This window comes from Pocillopora damicornis, chromosome 8 (assembly GCF_964200805.1).
Source record: "Pocillopora damicornis chromosome 8, jaPocDami1.2, whole genome shotgun sequence".
Classification (NCBI taxonomy): Eukaryota; Metazoa; Cnidaria; class Anthozoa; order Scleractinia; family Pocilloporidae; genus Pocillopora; species Pocillopora damicornis.
In genome coordinates this window covers 7,835,176-7,852,646 of record NC_142677.1, presented here as the reverse complement: position 1 = coordinate 7,852,646, position 17,471 = coordinate 7,835,176, and the positions used below count along the sequence as shown (strand labels likewise).

The 17,471-nt window shown below is 40.5% G+C and overlaps 1 protein-coding gene and 2 pseudogenes across 1 annotated transcript; 2 read left to right on the top strand and 1 right to left on the bottom strand.

The window, feature by feature from the left end:
* Positions 1-9,357: 9,357 nt before the first annotated feature.
* Positions 9,358-10,450, top strand: LOC149041242 (uncharacterized; annotated as a pseudogene).
* Positions 10,451-11,318: 868 nt separating this feature from the next.
* Positions 11,319-13,106, bottom strand: LOC149041241 (uncharacterized; annotated as a pseudogene).
* A 113-nt stretch (positions 13,107-13,219) lies between these two features.
* On the top strand, positions 13,220-14,147 carry LOC149041240 (uncharacterized). Its single transcript, XM_089214707.1, is given in 3 exon segments — positions 13,220-13,604; positions 13,607-13,624; positions 13,627-14,147. Coding segments are annotated over 3 exon segments (924 nt in total).
* Positions 14,148-17,471: the final 3,324 nt, after the last annotated feature.

The following is a 17,471-nucleotide window of genomic DNA, read 5'->3' as shown; positions in this document are numbered from 1 at the left end:
TGAAGTTCCCTTGTAAGGGAATCGGTTGGAACTTCATCATCGTCAAGAGGTTTCATTGGAACAACTGAGACATAGTCAAGAAGCTGCCTTCGTTTTGGAGGGACTTAGGGCCCAGAAGTTTGGAGGCATTTTTGCATTGTTGTACTCGTCCTTTAAGACGTATGGACCTGACATTTCTGTAAACGCTTTGCCAATATCGTGATGTTGTTCCATCACAAATCCTTGAATATCATTGACAACCTGTGAGACATCTTTCCTTTTGTTTTCCATCCAGGTTTTCAGGGACGCATTCATTGACTCAGGGCAGTTGTTGTCAAACATGTCTTCCTCTATGCCAACTTCTTGGAGAAGACTTGGTCATCAGTGATGGAAAGCACTTCAGCCTTGTTTTTTCGAAATAGAGAAAGAATTTAGCATCTTGAGACATCTTTTTCTTTCTCCTTTCTTCCAGCTCCAAGTCGTTCCACGTTACTTTAAGTTTAGAGAGATTTAAGTCAAAATCAGCACGGCTGTTACAGTTGACCAGTTCCTCTTGCTGTTTATCAACAAAAAATCTTTGGCAACTGTTCTGTAGAAGCTGTCAGAGAGATGTAGATCAGATTTGATCTTGTGTTCAATGTTCCTGACAATATGTGGTAGACATAGGAATCCAAAAGCAAAGGGAAATTCTAAGTCTAAGGCCTTGATCCATCAGATCCATACGCTTTAAGTGTGTTCCGTAGCTCTAGGCAGGCATTTGTCATCTTTTGGAAAAGTGACTGATAAGTTTCCCGATTTTTTTTTTGGCACAGATCATGACTGGTCCAATCACAACAGGTTTTTTGCCACTTTCATGTGATTGGAGTGGCATATGTCAGTAAGTTGTAGCAACAACATAAAAATTTCCAATGTGAAGCGTCATATAAACACAAAAGGGTGAGTTGATATTATTGTCTTTTGTACAAAATTTGGCAATGTCAGATATCTACTCCTGCATAAAGAGGATAATGGTAGGGCAATTGTCTTCCACAGTTACTCCTCTACTGATCTTGGATTAAGTTTGGATGTTATGTATTTTCCTTGGCGTTCGTTTCTTGGGAGAGATGACTTGGATGATGCCATAAACCCCCCAGGCTTTGTCAGTCCCACGGTCAGTGGCAATACCAGGTCAGGCGGGGAAATCTGACCAACATGTCCCAACACACCGACACTGCACCGGAGTAGATTCTATTAAGCAATGTCTTACAAACAAAGTCAACAAAAGGTCGACATGAAGGGTTTTTTCTTAATTCAATTGATGGAGGGTAAGCCGAATGATAGGATACCCCTTTAAAGGTACTCCGAAAGGGGGAAAAGGAATCTTCCACCTAAACCTTGTGCCGAATCCAACGTAAGACCTGAGTTTGTTGAGGGCTTGGAACAGTGCCTGCTATTTCTTCCCATTGTCCCTCGTGGCTGTGTAACTCCCCAGCACAAAAATGATCTGGATCTCTGAATTGTAATTCAGAAACATTACCAAGGGCATCACCCTGAATGATTCGTCTGAGCCTTTCTTCTGGAAACCTTGGCCCCCACATACTGGCCCCCACATACTGGCCCCTACAGGGTTTCCCCTCCAGTCAGCCCAAGACACTTGTTTGGGAAGTGACTGGGCTACAGCCAGGACCGAGATGTCAAAGGATGGATCAAACTCCCATTTCCACACCAGATCAAAGGAAGCCTAGAAAGGAAAAGGCAGGACAAACAGGTGTGGGTGGAGATTTAATTAACAGCATAAAAGGAAATAAAAGTATAATGAGGGGAAGACTCAAGGGCCAGCAGGTGGTGACAATTGTGACCTAGAATGACCAGGAGGGTATTTTGAGACCGTTTTCGCGATTGTCTTTCGCTGCAGTCCTCAGGGTGGGATTTATCATGAGAAAAGACAGTTCAACAAGCATTTATTCAATCATCAGGCATTTATTCAATTATCAACCATCAAACATTCATTTGATCATCAATTATTCATTTATTCAATCATCAATTATTTAACAAACAGTTTCACTTATCGTTTCCTTGTTTATTATTTGCGTTGCGCGGGGAAGATTCAGCAAGATCCCTCTTCCTCTTAAAACAGGTTGCTCTAGTGTGGCCAAACCTCTGATGGTAATAGCGATGAAAAAATTTATATGGGGCTAGGGTTGCATCGCGATGAGGAGGCCTAGTAAAATTACGCTCTTGGCACCTTCGGGTGTGCTTGTCAACCTTGGCTTCTATTTCTAAAACCTTCTCTTGATCCTTATCCCCCAAAAGGGTGAGAAGATAATCATGGAACTGGCCGTCGGAACTAGAATGGAGCTTTGAACAAAGGGTCTCACAGGCCAATCTTTGGTAGTTGGCTCGATCATGTTTGCTGTCTTGAGCAGCATCCTCTATGGCTTCAATCAGTTCCATTGCCTCGAAACGGGAGAACTCAGCAATAGGACATGCGGACAGGATTCTAACTTTACCCAATAGGCTCTCCAAGGACAGGGTAGTTAGTGACTCTACCCTCTTTTGCAACTCAGTAAACTTCCTCCTAAGAGTCTGAAAAGGATCACGGAAATACATTCAAATATCTGCCAGAGAGCTCAAACAGTCCTTTAAAACCACCACACAAAATTGGTAATAATGACAGTTTAAGAACAATAATATTAATAAATGGATCCTTGCTGTCCAGGTTATGTCTCAAGAGAATGAAACCAGAACAATAATAACCTAAAATGCCATTAATGATCATCACAACATTCTTCGCCGAGAAATCGTAGCACTAAAATTGAAGTAAGTAGTGAACTTTACACCATAAAGACCAAAAACGCCTTTAATCAACTATGAAGCACTAAGCTGAGAAGAACAGGTGGATTCACACGAAACTTTGGTTCTCAATCACGAACTATTAAAGGTGCAGATGCATAGCGCAAAAGTCACATTACTGAGAAAAAAGAATTATACTTCAAAGGAATTATATCACCAAAACATCAATAGTAAAACCCCGAACTCCAAACAAGAATCACTCTGAGCATACTCATCAGTGAACATCCAACATTTCGTTCGCCTGACGAAATAATCATGTCATCTAAAGTACAATCAGAACACTTAGCTCAATTTTTTTTGTTTACAATCCATTGTAAACACACTCATTAGTGATCATCCAATCGCTCTCCAGACGAAAGAATCATGTCACCAAGAGAACAATCAAATACTGAGCTCAAACAATATGCATTTTAAACACACTTTTTAGTGATCGTCAAATCGCTCTCCTGACGAAATAATCATGTCACAAAGAGAACAATCAAAAACCGAGCTCAAACAACATGCACTGTAAACCCACTCATTAGTAATCAACAAATCGCTGTCCTGGCGAAATAATCAGGTCACAAAGAGAGCAATAAAAAGCCGAGCTCAAACAATATGCAATGTAATTAACAAATAGAGAGGCTTTCACTGAGCTCTGTTCTGTTATAAAGCACGCAGGAAGCGGCTAGAGCACGAAAGAAGTGTAGGGAGAAACACGAGACGTAGACGTCTTGTTCCCAGAGAGGACAATCAAAACCGAGCTCAAACAATATGAATTGTAGACACCATTAGTGATCATCAAATCGCTGTCCCGACGAAAGAATCATGTCACTAAGAGAACAATCAAAAACTGAGCTCAAACAATATGCACTGTAAACCCACCCATTATTGATCATCAAATCGCTGTCCCGACGAAACAATCATGTCACTAAGAACAATCAAACATTTAGCTCAAACAATATGCATTGTAGACACCATTAGCAATCATCAAATCGCTCTCCTGACGAGAGAATCATGTTACTAAGAGAACAAATACTGATCTCAAACAATATGCATTGTAAACACACTTATTAGTGATCATCAAATCGCTTCCTGACGAGATAATCATGTCACAAAGAGAACAGTAAAAAACCGAGCTCAAACAATATGTATTGTAGACACTTATTAGTGATCATCAAAACGCTATCCTGACGAAAGAATCGTGTCCCTTAGAGAACAATCAGATACAGAGCTCAAACAATATGCAATGTAAAACCCACTCATTAGTGATCATCATACATACATACATACATACATACAAAACCTTTATTTAAGTGTCTAATCGTTCTAGTGCCTATTGGCACTAATTGGGGACACCTTAAAGACTAAAAAATCTAATTAAAAACTGAATCTTAAAAGCAGGAAAATAACATTATTCAGACTAAGTGCTCCTCTACACTTTAAAACTAATACCCCATTCACACCAGCAAAACATGTTTTGTTAAACTGGTTTTCATTGAATGAAAATTATAAACAGAGAACTGAAAAACTCGATTTTCCATTGGATTCAAGTACTTGCTAACTTGCATTTCCAATGTGCTACATTCAAGTCAAAAATATTCGGTTAAATAGTTTCTATGAAGAAAAAAAAAATTAAACTGTGTTTAACAAAACAACTTTTAAACATGTTTAAGCTTTGGTGTGAATGGGGCATAAGTTACAATTTTACTCAATAGCACTTTGTAGCAGGGTGCTGAATTTACAATGTAATACATGAGCTCGGACACTAAAAATGAATATGTATAAATATGCGTACGTCAAGTTAACTTAAGCATAAGCGACATTCACTCCCACATCCTTCGAGAAATGATGTTACATCCTTCTTACGTATAGTTGTCCTAAAAGTTGCCAAAGTTCCAATATTTCTCTCTTCCTTGCTTAATTTTGACCACAATTGTGGTCCAAGAAATCTAAGAGAATGTCTTCCATAAGTAACACTTTTAAACCGAGGTAAGACAAAATCTGCATTTCTTAGGTTGTATCCCTTATTATTAGTATTCTCACCGTTGATATTAAAAATGTTTGCAATTTCGTTCGTTGTTAATTTGTTTTTAACTTTAAACATCAAAATTAGTATATCCTGCAACCTCCTATTTTGCAAAGTAGTTAATTTAGCTCTTTTTAGTAAGGCGTCATAACTTTCGGCAGTAGTATTATACACTAATCTTAAGGCTCTTTCTTGTAGACGCTCCAATTTACGATAATCAGATGCCGTGCAAAGGTGTAAGGTGTGGCATGATAGCTGATTTGTACAAAAGTAACTTGGCATTTACTGGGATAAGATTTTTAAGCCTTCTTAAAACTCCGATCATACCGGCAACTTTCTTACACACACTACTTAAATGATCTTTAAAGTTCAGGTTTTCGTCTAAGGTTACACCTAGGATCTTGATGGATTGTGACTGTTCAACTTTTTCGCCACTTATATCCAGATCAGCGTTCCTTTCACCTTTTGGATTTCCCAAAACCATAGCTTGGTATTTATCGCAATTGACCTTTAAAAGATTATCTTGATACCATTTAGTCATCTTCTCTCCATTGTCCACCAGTATCTTCTCCACTCTTTTCATTGTTTCATGTGCTACAAAGACCTGATGGTCATCCGCATACATCGAGACATTGGCATCTGATATTACGTTAGGCAAATCGTTCTGGAAAATATTCCACATAAGTGGGCCAAATGTGCTTCCCTGTGGACATCCTCTCTTCATCACAACCCAGTCGCTTATTACAGAACCTATCCTTACTCTATTCTCTCTTCTCTGAAAATATGATCGTATGAGCTGTATGGCTTTGTCAGAGAAATTGTAGGCTTGCAGTTTATTTAAGAGTAATTGAGGGCTAAGAGAGTCAAAAGCCTTGCTCATATCCGATGACAATATACCGACAATTCTCTTGCTGTCTAGTTCTGCTCTCCATGTTTCGGTCAGCCTTATCAGCGTGGTCTCACAGCTATTCTTTATACGATAAGCAGTGATAGCATCACTGAGTCTGTCATCCATAACCTTACTGACTTGTTGGCACAGCAATATTTCATAGACTTTATTTACGCATGACAGCACCGTGATAGGTCTATAGTTTGTATCCCTTTGTTTATCATCCTTCTTAAGTACCGGTATCCATTCTCCACGCTTGAGCTTTGCTATCCATTCTCCATTTCTAATTGCTTGGTTAAAAATCACAGCAAGAGACGAAGCTAACTCAGTGGCGCCTACTTTAAGGATCTTAGGGTCGATCCTGTCATATCCCCTTGACTTATTGGGGTTTAGCTCGCTCATGACTTTTCGCAATTCTTCGCATGTAATTTCGTTAAATTCAAAGTGGTTTTCATGTAAATCTCTCTTGATAGGATTAGTCGAAATATTAAGAAGAGAGTTGTGATTCATGAAATCACTCTCTACACAGTCATTTACGTGGTCCCCTCCAATTCAATCAGCCATAGTAGAGAAAAAATTAGCAAAGTGGTTAGCTACTTTGGTTTGATCCCCCTCCAACACATCCTTAACTTTCAAGCATATACCACCGCTGTTTCCCTGTTTGTTCTTGAAGTCAGTGAATGGTCTAAACGTTCTATAGAACTTTCTTGGATCAGACTTGACATTATCTGATACTTTTTTCCAATACTGCTTAATTGCTTTTCTTCTTTCTTTGGTGGCTTCATTGCGCCACTTCCTCTGCAATTCAAAATTGTCTTGTCGGGTTTTTACTGAATTTCTTTGAGAAGCGTCTTTTAGCTTTGATGGCATTTTTCCACTCTCTCGTCATGTAAGGTACATTATGTGCCCATACTTTTATGTCCCTAGTAGGTAGATGATCATCCACAATCTTATTTAGCAGTGCCTCCCATTACTCGTAATGTTCATCAACAGATTCGAAACTCTCACCCACATGCCAAGGGGCCATTTTCAGATCTTCTTTGAACTTCTCCTCATTAAAGTTCTTATAGCTCCGTACCTTCAGAATTCTGGTCTTGTGTTGCACTGCTCTCTCCTTCAGCGATGCATATACCATATGATGGTCACTAATTTCTGGGTTGTACACACCTCCTTCTCGAAAAAAATCTGGTTGGTTTGTTAGAATAACATCTAGCAGAGTAGAACTGTTCTCTGTGATCCTCGTAGGTTCTTTGATCAGACATTCTAGACCATACACTTCCTCAAGATCACCTAAAATTTTTCCTTCCTTATCTCCTGGTCTGAGCTTAATGAGATTCAAATCTCCCATAATAATAAAGAACTGTTTCTGAAGGGATATCCAAGAACAGATTTCATATAATTCCTTTTCCAGAGCTTTATAGTAGTTCTTCCCAATAGCTTTCGGAGATCTATAGATGCCCATAACGATGACATCCTTACCGCCGAATTTAGATTGGATTGGTAGAACCTCAAATGTTTTAAACACCTTTGGTTGCTATAAACGCTTCGATGGAAGTACAGATGAAAAATATGCTATCAGACATGCCATCAAGTGAAAAAAAAAGGTACTTGAAATAAAACCAACTGTACCACAAGAAAAATTTCCTGATAATCTTTAGATGCATGTTCCCCTTCACAAAACAACCCAGACGGGGAAAAACTAACTCACCCAAATCTGAGCAACTATGGAAACTTATTTGAACAACGGAGCATAAATTTGATCACACAAAAGACAAAAGCACAGAAGAGTCGTTACCAAGAGTTCTCCCTGAGCTAGCGGTTGTGCTGACTGTGCTGGTTGTGCCGGTTGTGCTGGCTGTGCTGGTGGTGCTGGTGGTGCTGGTGGTGCTGGTGGTGCTGGATGTGCCAGTCGTGCTGACTGAATAGGCATTTGTGGATCTGCCATCAGAACTACAGGCAATCTTCTTCACTTGAAATTCGAGGGTTGTAGGATAGGAGTCGTCAGAAGCTCTTCCAGGCGCCTGATCATGTTTGAAGGGCAGAATGCCAGTGAGAGTCATCTTTTATCCCTATTTAACATCCCTAGAAGTTGCCAGACTCAATGGGGTTCGTTAACACAGTTTGTATAGGTAATCACATAATTTCGAGTGCAATTTGGAATAAGTAAGCACGAGTAAATTTTTTTAAAGACTAACAAAATTTGTGGTCTTTGAAAAAATTAACAAGTGCTTGTTTATTCCAAATTGCACGAGAAAAATCATGTGATTACGTGTTAATAATATACATGGAAAAATACGAGATGGCTTGTCATAATTAAACATAAGCAGAGCGCGCGCGTCAAGTGCAAAAATCATTTATTCAAACCTTGCGTTCGGTCAAAACAACCGCTTACGATCAAAATAATAATAAATATTGCAATGATATCTTCACATCTTTAAGGTGCAAAAAAGTTCAAAGTCCGGCTAAACAGTTCAAGGAATTGTTCAGTCTGTGTCCTAATCACTTTCGACGAAATGGAATCGTCGTTTCCGAGGTTTAACCATGTTTGTATTTAATTTCGGCGTGTGATCGCTCGAGCAAAGTGTTAAGCTGGGTCGGCTCGTAATTTTCGATTTCCTCGGCAATTCCCTTCTCTAAACGCCACTTTTTGCAAACCGACAACCAAAAAGCAGTGCTTTTTACAGTGTTTTCGTTGTTTAAGCTGTTTTTCAGCTGCGGTGGCGAAAGAAAGCCTACTTAAAACACCGGCCATCGTTTCGCTCGCAAATTTTCAAATTTTCAAATTTTCAAATTTTGTTGTGACATCCAAGGCTCGCATTTGATTGGCTATCTGTGAGTTTCTTTGATTATTGACCAATCAGAATGTCTGATTTGTTTCTTTCTTTGCACTGAATTAACCCTCTTCTGCACTGAATTAACTCTCTTCTGCACTGAATTAACTCTCTTCTGCACTGAATTACCTGAAAACTGCATTTATCTTAACCAATCAGAACTAAGTAATTTTTCCATGTATATTATTAGAGAAGAAATACCTCTGAGATTAAGTCTCTGTGCTTCATGTCGAGTTCAGTGAATAGCACATAGGAGAATTAACATTTACAGTAGTACTTTTTGAAGATTCAGGCAAATGTTTGTGGCATGAAGTGCCACTTTGATGACGACCTCCTAAGTCGCACCAGGTATTTATTTTGTAGAAAAGGTTGTGGTTATTCATCATAGTAAATAACAACAAAAGCTAAGTTTTTTCGTTTGTCTCATGCTGTAGTCATGTGTGATGTAGACTGCGACATTTCGACTGCTTACTGCTAGTATTCAGGCGATGAGGTCAACTGGTTATGCATGATCTTATAAAGCATGATGCTCTGCTGTGATTAGTTGTTCTTTCAACAGCTCTGATTGGTGCATTTCGATCCTTGCTGTTCGCTCAGTGATTTGCTCCCTCGGCGGTCCGCTGTCGCAGGGCTCTCCTGTTGTTGTGTTTTTTGATTGTGGGCATTCACGCTTCTGGAATTTCTATTCTACTATCCCTGTTGATATTGTTATGGTGAAATTGCTTTTTACAAGTATTCCACTTCAACTGGCACTACAATGTACTGAGACTGCTATCCTACAATCTACCGACCCTCTACCGCTACCGACAGAGGACATTATGGATTTACTAAATTTTTGCCTGATGTCAACTTACTTTCAGTACAAACACTACAAACAGTTACACGGTACAGCTATGGGGTCTCCAGTTTCTGTTGTTGTAGCAGAAATTGTGATGCAGAACATCAAGGAAAGCGCCCTTTCGACTTGCCCACAGACAATACCACTCTGGTTACGCTACGTTGATGATACTTTCGTTGCCGTGCGACTCGACGAAATCAACGCATTCCACCTTAACCACCACCTTAACTAACAAAACACTGACATACAGTTTACTGGAAAGGTCGAAGAAAATGGTGAACTACCTTTTCTAGACTACTTGATAAGCCGTGACGACAATTCACTACGCACAACAGTTTACAGGAACCGACACATACCGACAGATTACTGGACGAGTCATCCTACAACCCGACATCACCCAAAGCCACTACTATCAGGACTCTTACCCGACGAGCACAATTAGTATGTAATACGACAGACAGCTTATCCGATGAGAACAAGTTCCTTAACTGTGTTTTTTCAAAGAACAACTACAACGAAGACTTCATCCAACGTAACACTCACAGCCCTACTACTACTACCAAAGCTAACGACAACGCAACTCCTATGACCACAGCCACTATACCATACATAAAGGGCATATCTCACGCATCCTACAACCATTCAATATCCGCGTCGCTCAAAAACCTATTACCACAGTATGTCAGTTACTGACTAACATCAAAGACGGAGACGAACCGAGGAACAGACAAGGAGCAGTATATAAGATCAATTGCTCTGACTGCCATGCCTCCTACATCAGTGAGACTGGCAGAAACCTCGCAAGTAGACTGACCGAGCACAAACAAGCGACGAGGAAAGGCGATGTTAACAATCACATTGCTGAACATCACCGACTTACGAACCACACTATTGACTGGGACTCTGCACGATGCCTAACCAACAGCACTAACTACTTTCAATGACTGACCCTGGAAAGCTGGTTTACTAACTTGGAACAGACTCCCCTCAACAGGTGTCAACCACTACCGGCACCATACAAGCAACTCATCCACGACATTAACATTACAAATGAACCGAGCAGAAAGACCTAACTTCACTAACAGATCCAAACCGACCAATCACGACTGACCTAGCCACTTGAGTCTTACAGCCAATAACAGCATGGCAAAACTGACCAATCAGTGTGCACAAACCGGACTAAGTACATTCGACTGACAACAACCTCTCACTTGACTCTGATGATGACTTCCGTTCAAGTTGTCGAAATGTCAGTCACCACTACCAACAACAGTCCTTCTCAGGACTACACTCACCCGGACGATCATACTACACTATTACATGAGATCTTAGCGTAGTCTCCGACTAGAAAACAGCGGGTATGCCTTGTTGTTGTAGGCAACAGTGAAGCTGTTCGGACAGACCTTTGAAACAAGGTGAAACCGCACTAGCTTTGAACTCGTTGGCAGGTTCGGCACTGTTGTTTGGTTTTCTGGTCTTGGTAAGTTTCTGCAAGAAAGAAAAAGGATAACCATTAGAAACCAGAACAGATGACAGATGTTTTTTCTCCTCTGAGATGACGGAGGGTTTTGTTACGAGATATTTGGCGCGCTCGTAAAGGCACTTAACAATACCGCGTTTTACTGATTAAGGGTGGTGTGAATCATACACTAAGTATTGATCAGTGTGTGTGCGCTTCTTGTATATGCTGGTGGTGAGGTGGCTGTCAGGTTCTCTTAAAACTGCAGTGACTAGGAAGGCGAGTTTGTTATCTTTCTCTGTCTCCATGGTGAAGTGGATGGAAGGCTGCTGGTTGTTTAAATGCTGTAAGAAGTCATCTATGTTTTCGCGATCCAGGATGGTAAAGATATCATCCACATAGCGTTTCCAGATCCTAGGCTCGTAGGATGATGAAACTCTCCATGAAGAGGTTAGCAATAAAAGTGGAAACTGGACTCCCCGTCAGTGGCGGGGCTCGTAAATCGATCCGTTATATTGGAAGTATGTGGATCTCAATGCGAAGGTCAAAAGGTCAGCGATCTGTGCAGACCTTGGTGTTCAAGGCTTGGGTTGTTCTCGAGTTTCTGCAGTGCGGCTTGTACAGTGGTGTCGATAGAAACATTGGTAAACAGCGATTTTACGTCGAAAGATACCATGATATCGTTGTCTAAGATCGTCTCATTGCTGACAGTGGATACAAAGTGGGCTGAATTGGTCATGGTGTACTCTGACTTTCCTGTTAAAGGAGACAAGATGTTGGCTAAGTAAGCGGATAAATCATATGCAAAGGTGTTTACACACAACACGATAGGTCTTAGTGGTACATCGACCTTATGGATCTTCGGTAAACCGTAGATTCTAGGCGGCTGTTTATGTCGGGGTTTGATCTTGTCGTAAACGGCCTCTGACAGATATCCGCTTTGCTTCAAGATAAGCAGCTTTTCAGACGACTTTCGGGTCAGACGGTCTGTCAGATCTTGGTTGAGGAGCTGGTATGGTCCGTTCTCAATAAGCGTAGACATCTTAGCTCGGTAGGTGTCGGTATCCATGACTATGCCAGTACGCCCTTTGTCCACTGGGAGAACCATGATGGACTCGTCTTCTTTCAGGCTTTTAAGTGCATCTCACATCTCCTTCGTGATGTTAGGCTCTGGTGGTTCCGCCCGTTGAAGGATACCATTAACAGCTCTTCTGACAGCATCCGCTTGTTCGGCATCGAGTTGTCTTATGGCTGCTTCAACCTTGGCGATGATATCTGTGATAGGAATGTTCGCACGAGTTATGACGAAGTTTAGTCCTTTCTTCAGTAGGGCTTTTTCGGCATTGCTAAGGGACCTAGAAGATAAATTAACAACCCAGTTAGCTTTGTCAACATACAGTGTATCAACCGGTGACACAGCCGCCTGTTTTTCTCGAATAAGTTTTTCAAACTTCTGCTTATGTCTGTCTTTAGTGGTGTTGAAGACTCATTGGATGTTGGTCTTAATCTGCTCTAGTATCCTGTTGGCGTTGTTTGTCTAGAGAGCGGATGTTATGCTCTATGCTGTAGATTCTGTATCCTTCTTTGCATCTCCTTTGGCCTTCTGTGTCAGCCTGAGCCATTCCCTTAGGAATCTCGTGGATGCGAATTCAGCGACTCTGCGTGCGCCTTTGGTCGGAACTGGCGGTCAAACTCGTAGATCTTTAGGAACAACGCGGTTCTTGATGCACCTTGTTAGGAAGTTGAGATGGTTAGTGTAGTGTGCGAGCTTGCTCGAGCAATGCTCATGTCAATGAATCAACCTTAGGGCTGTGCGCCCATATATCTGGTTAATTTTGTCGAAAAGGTTGGGGTTATTCATCATGGTAAATAATGATAAAAGCTAAGTTTTTTTCGTTTGTCTCACTAGTCTTTTTCAGGCGGTTTCATCCTTTCTTAATTTAGTTCCATCCTTTCTTAATCTAGCTGGGGGGTATAGAAGGCGGGTTCACATTTTCTTCCGTCCCCTGGAGTAGCGTGTTCACTCAAGTAGAAAATATGAATAATTCAAACAGAGGACAATATAAATATTCAACACCTAATTATCAAAAGATTAGCATTAGAGATCATAGATTTCTTGCGAAGAATATTTTCGGTATGTTAGAGAAGGATGACCAACAAAAGGGGACAGATTTACGAGAGAAACGTACCACATGCTTACCTTTTTCTCCGTCGCCACTTTGGAAGCCGTTCAACGGTACTACCCAGTCCCTGTGGTCTGGAACTTTCATTTTTAAGATGGTGGTGATGTTACAAATCATGTGGGTCTTTTAATGTCATTAGGGACTTTAAGCAATGAGAGTGGGAATGGCGACGGGGACTCCAAAACCCGCAAAAAAGACTCATGATATCTTTGAAAGAAGTTCGAAATCAACTTTTGATTAGCCACGATGATGGTGTGATAAACGATAAGGAACTTCTACTCCTGTACGATTTAAACAGGTCCGATAATGTTGATCTTCCGAACAATTCTTATCCTGGTTTTGACTCCAATGATTTGGAAGACGACGAGTGCCTTTCAGAGTTTCGCTTCTACAGGAACGACTTACTACTTCTGGCTGAAGTATTGGGGATTCCTAAGGTAGTGGAGTGCTATCAAAAAAGTATCTGTACCGGATTGGAGGCTCTTTGCATTTTTCTAAAGAGATGTAGCTATCCTTGTCGATATTCATACATGATAGCTTGTTTTGGGAAGCCTGCTCCAGTGTTTTGCATTATAAACAACTACATGACAGAGCTTTGCAGTGGAATGTAGCGTCCTCAACCCTCATTCACTGGAAATATACAGTAATGCCATAACAGCCAAGGGATCCCCCTTGGATAACTGTTTTGGCTTTATTGATGGGACAGTTAGACCAATAAGCAAGCCTGGCCAAAATCAGCGCGTTTTCTACAATGGTCACAAAAGAGTTCACAGTATAAAATTCCAATCCGTGGCATTACCAAATGGAATTATCGGAAATATGTATGCTGATCTCTCTGCAGCCTCGGCTTTCTCACATATTTCTTCAATTGCTGCATCAAACTCCGAGGGCTCATCAACTGCTATTCCAGTGGCCTTGCTTTCTTCAGCAACCTTTCTTTTGTGTTTGTTTATTAAAACCAGGTTTACATGGTCTCTTACAGACCTCACAGAAACTGAGAAACGGGGCTCAGAAACTGCACTCAGGTTTAAGGGAATTTCTTCCCTCAGTTTCGCTCCCTCTCTACTTTCCTTTGGCTGGCTATATGGATCAACAGTTAGTATTTGTCTTACTAAAAGAAGATTGTGATCTTTCGTCCAGTACATTGGAGTAGTCGACCTTAAACGTAAACAAAGTCGATTCAACTCCCAGTACAAAACAGCTGACTAAACACACTTATCATAGGGTCACCTTTCAACTTTAGAAAAAATAATAACCTGCAGAATACAGGGCAACTTTTCATGGTTTAACAAAGTGATGAAAGTTATTTATAATAGTCTCCTGGGAGTATTTAATGTTTAGATAGCAGAGAAGGCAAAAAAAAAATCATGTTTTCAGCCAATGTAAAAGTGACTTGTTTCACGTCGTGGCCGAACGCTGGACGTCAAACTTTTTCCCACTTGTCATGTGCAGATGATTATTTGGATTTTCCCAGAGAGCCTGCGGTCCCCATCGCTGTCCCTGTTGCCGTCCCTGTTGCCGTTCCTGTTCTCGTTGCTTAAAGTCCCTGTTAGAGACAGCGCGTCACCCAAGCCGAAAATAGACTGGACACTGTAAGGTAATTGGAAGGGAAGTCTGGTTTCGATAAACAACAGCGCCTGTCGCCTAGTGCAGCTTCGCATGGTGAACAAACACAAACTATTTTACATTGAGATATCGGTTTACGTTTTGCTTAAAAAAGCCACTCCTGTTTTCAAAGAAATGACACGTGATTGTTTCATGAGAATTCATCGTGAAATGTAGTTTGCCTTGAGAAAAACATGGAATTGAGCGCTCTAAGAATATCAGAACACTTAGAGTTATGTCAAGACTACCTCACCACATAGTAATAAATAATTACAATTAATTCAAACTTCTAGCGTACTGCATATTTTGAAAACACCTTTGTAAAATAATTATTTTCAGGCTTTGTTTACCGGTTACATTTACTAGGGCATGGTATAATGTGAACTAGCTTACAGCTTTGAATGGGATTCTAATGAAGGAAACTCAAGGACAAATATTTGCAGTGGTTAAATGAAATATGGTTTGGAAAAAGCCATCTGTATACAATCCTGCAAAGGTAAAAGTTAACATCTACTTTAGAGCTCAGTTGATCACACTGCCACTAAGAGTGTTATTGTATAGCTATCACTCCCAAACCCCCATCCCCCATACATTGAAGAGCTTGTGTACCTGGACATGAGACAGATTACTAATTAATTCAATTTGAAACTTGGTATGCAGCATTCGGCAATTACTGACTCAGCAGACATGGCTACAAACATCTTATCCAACCAGTACCAGTGCTTTATTTACCCTACTGAGTGCAATTGGAGAAATGTGTCTAATCCTTCTACGTAGACTGTAATATTGAAGTTTGGTTCATGGCAGTAATTATAGCCACAGTAACTGGCTCTTTGAGATCTTGACTTAGAACTATGGCTGAAATTTTTGCCAGATATGAATCGGGATTATGGGAATAAGGACGTCGAGGATTTGAAATAAGTCAACAACAGCCAAGATCGCTATTCAAGTTTATTACACGAAGCAACATGGTCGACTCACATGGCAGAAGCCCTATAAAACAAAGGATCACGGGAGAAAACGCTTTACATCAAAGCATGATGGGAAACACATTCAAGTGCTATCAAGAAGATACATTTCTTATTCCTTTCACTATGGCAATCACTTGTGATTCAGTATTTACCCTGATTTGTGGTGATGATTTCCCTTTGCCCCAAGTCAGGTGGAGAGTTAACTGTTTGGCTCCCCCCCTGCGACAGTGGCAGACAGGAACACCCTAGTGCTGGCCTGTTTATATTGTTTGCAGATTAAATCAGCAGATAAATTGCTGCCAACTTTGTACAGTTGATGGTTTCCACTTGGCTTTCCTTTGTAATAATCGAGGTATCTAAAGATAAAAAACACAGTTACCAAGATAACTTATTGATAATATGTAAAGCAATCGAACTAGTTAACTTACAATCAAACCCTGAAGACCGTAGAGACTCGACTAGATAAGTTTTTAAATAGTATTTATCACGCATTTTACGCAAGCTACTTGTAGATTTTATTTGTAGTATTTTAAGTTTTCTAAGTAAATGTATTAATGCCTTATTTAGTTAATATTATCAGATTATTATAGCATTGTTTTTGTAGTTATTGTATTATTTTATTTTCTGATTAAAATTGGAGTATTCTTCAAAGAAAGCGTAGTATGCAACGTGGCAGAGTTTGATGCGTGATCATGCATAGAAAGAGGCTGTCTAATTAGTTGGTTGGTGACGACACTTGGAGCTAGTGTTCTAAGGGATCAAATATTACCGAAACCACAAGTCTTTGTAAAACTGTTACAAGGGCTTATATTCAGCACTGAATGGAAGACCGAATTAGTTAAAAAAAGATACACAGAGGACGAAATTTTGTAGTCCATTGATCATCAAAAACCGCGGTCTAAATTGGACTGCACTTGAATGACCCTTCAGGTCAGCTGCTGTCACAAATACGAAGCCTACTTCACATTGATCTCTCGCCTTGAGAAATCTCGATTTAATCCTCAACTTTGTGTGGTTGCGAATAAAGGAGATAGGTTTCCAAAGAAATTTTGGTACTGCGTCGTTAGGAGAGTATAACAGGGTAATTTAATATCATCAATACTGAATTACAATTTTGTGTGGTTGTGTCAGGATGATTGTACGGAAATTGTTGAATTTTTTGCCGGTGTGTTTGATTGATGACTGTTTTGTTCGTAGTGTTCTAAGTTAGCCATCAAATGAAGTTAGCGAGTTTGAAATAGACTTTATCTTAGTAGCGCAACCCTCTCATTGATTTGAGGTGGAATCCCTGTGGAATTCACAACATAAAAACGCGCGACTAGCACTGCTCCAGAAACATCAGTCCAGGACAACCAGCTGATTCAGTGAATAAAAAATATTTTGCGTAGAAAAGTGGGTGAAACTAGAATTTAGTCAACATTTAACGCTCGCCATTGTTCGGTCTAAGCTGGTGAGGTGCTGAAAGAATGTAGACCATATTTGTGGAAAACTGTCTTACTCACCTGGTCGCCGTGATTTCGGGAATTTCCCGTTTTAGGTGCGCCACCATAGCGTCTCCGCAAAGCCTCTGGTCGAACTTGACCTTTTTGTCATCTGGGGTAAGAGTTGGGTTTTGACTTACTTGCGCAGTGTCGTCCACCCAAACGAATGTTCGGTAGGGCTTCGCGCTCGGTAGCCCGCCTGCAATTTTTGAGTCCTGTGAACCAACTTGTGCACTGGGGTCAAAAATTGGCCCGATGGCTCCTATACTGTGATCACGAGACATTTCAAAATTTGTTTGCACAGATGAAACAAGCTGTCACAGGGAGCGAAAAGAACTTCCCCCATTCATCTGAAAAGTAATGTCACTTAAAGAAACGCCCACAGTATCAACATC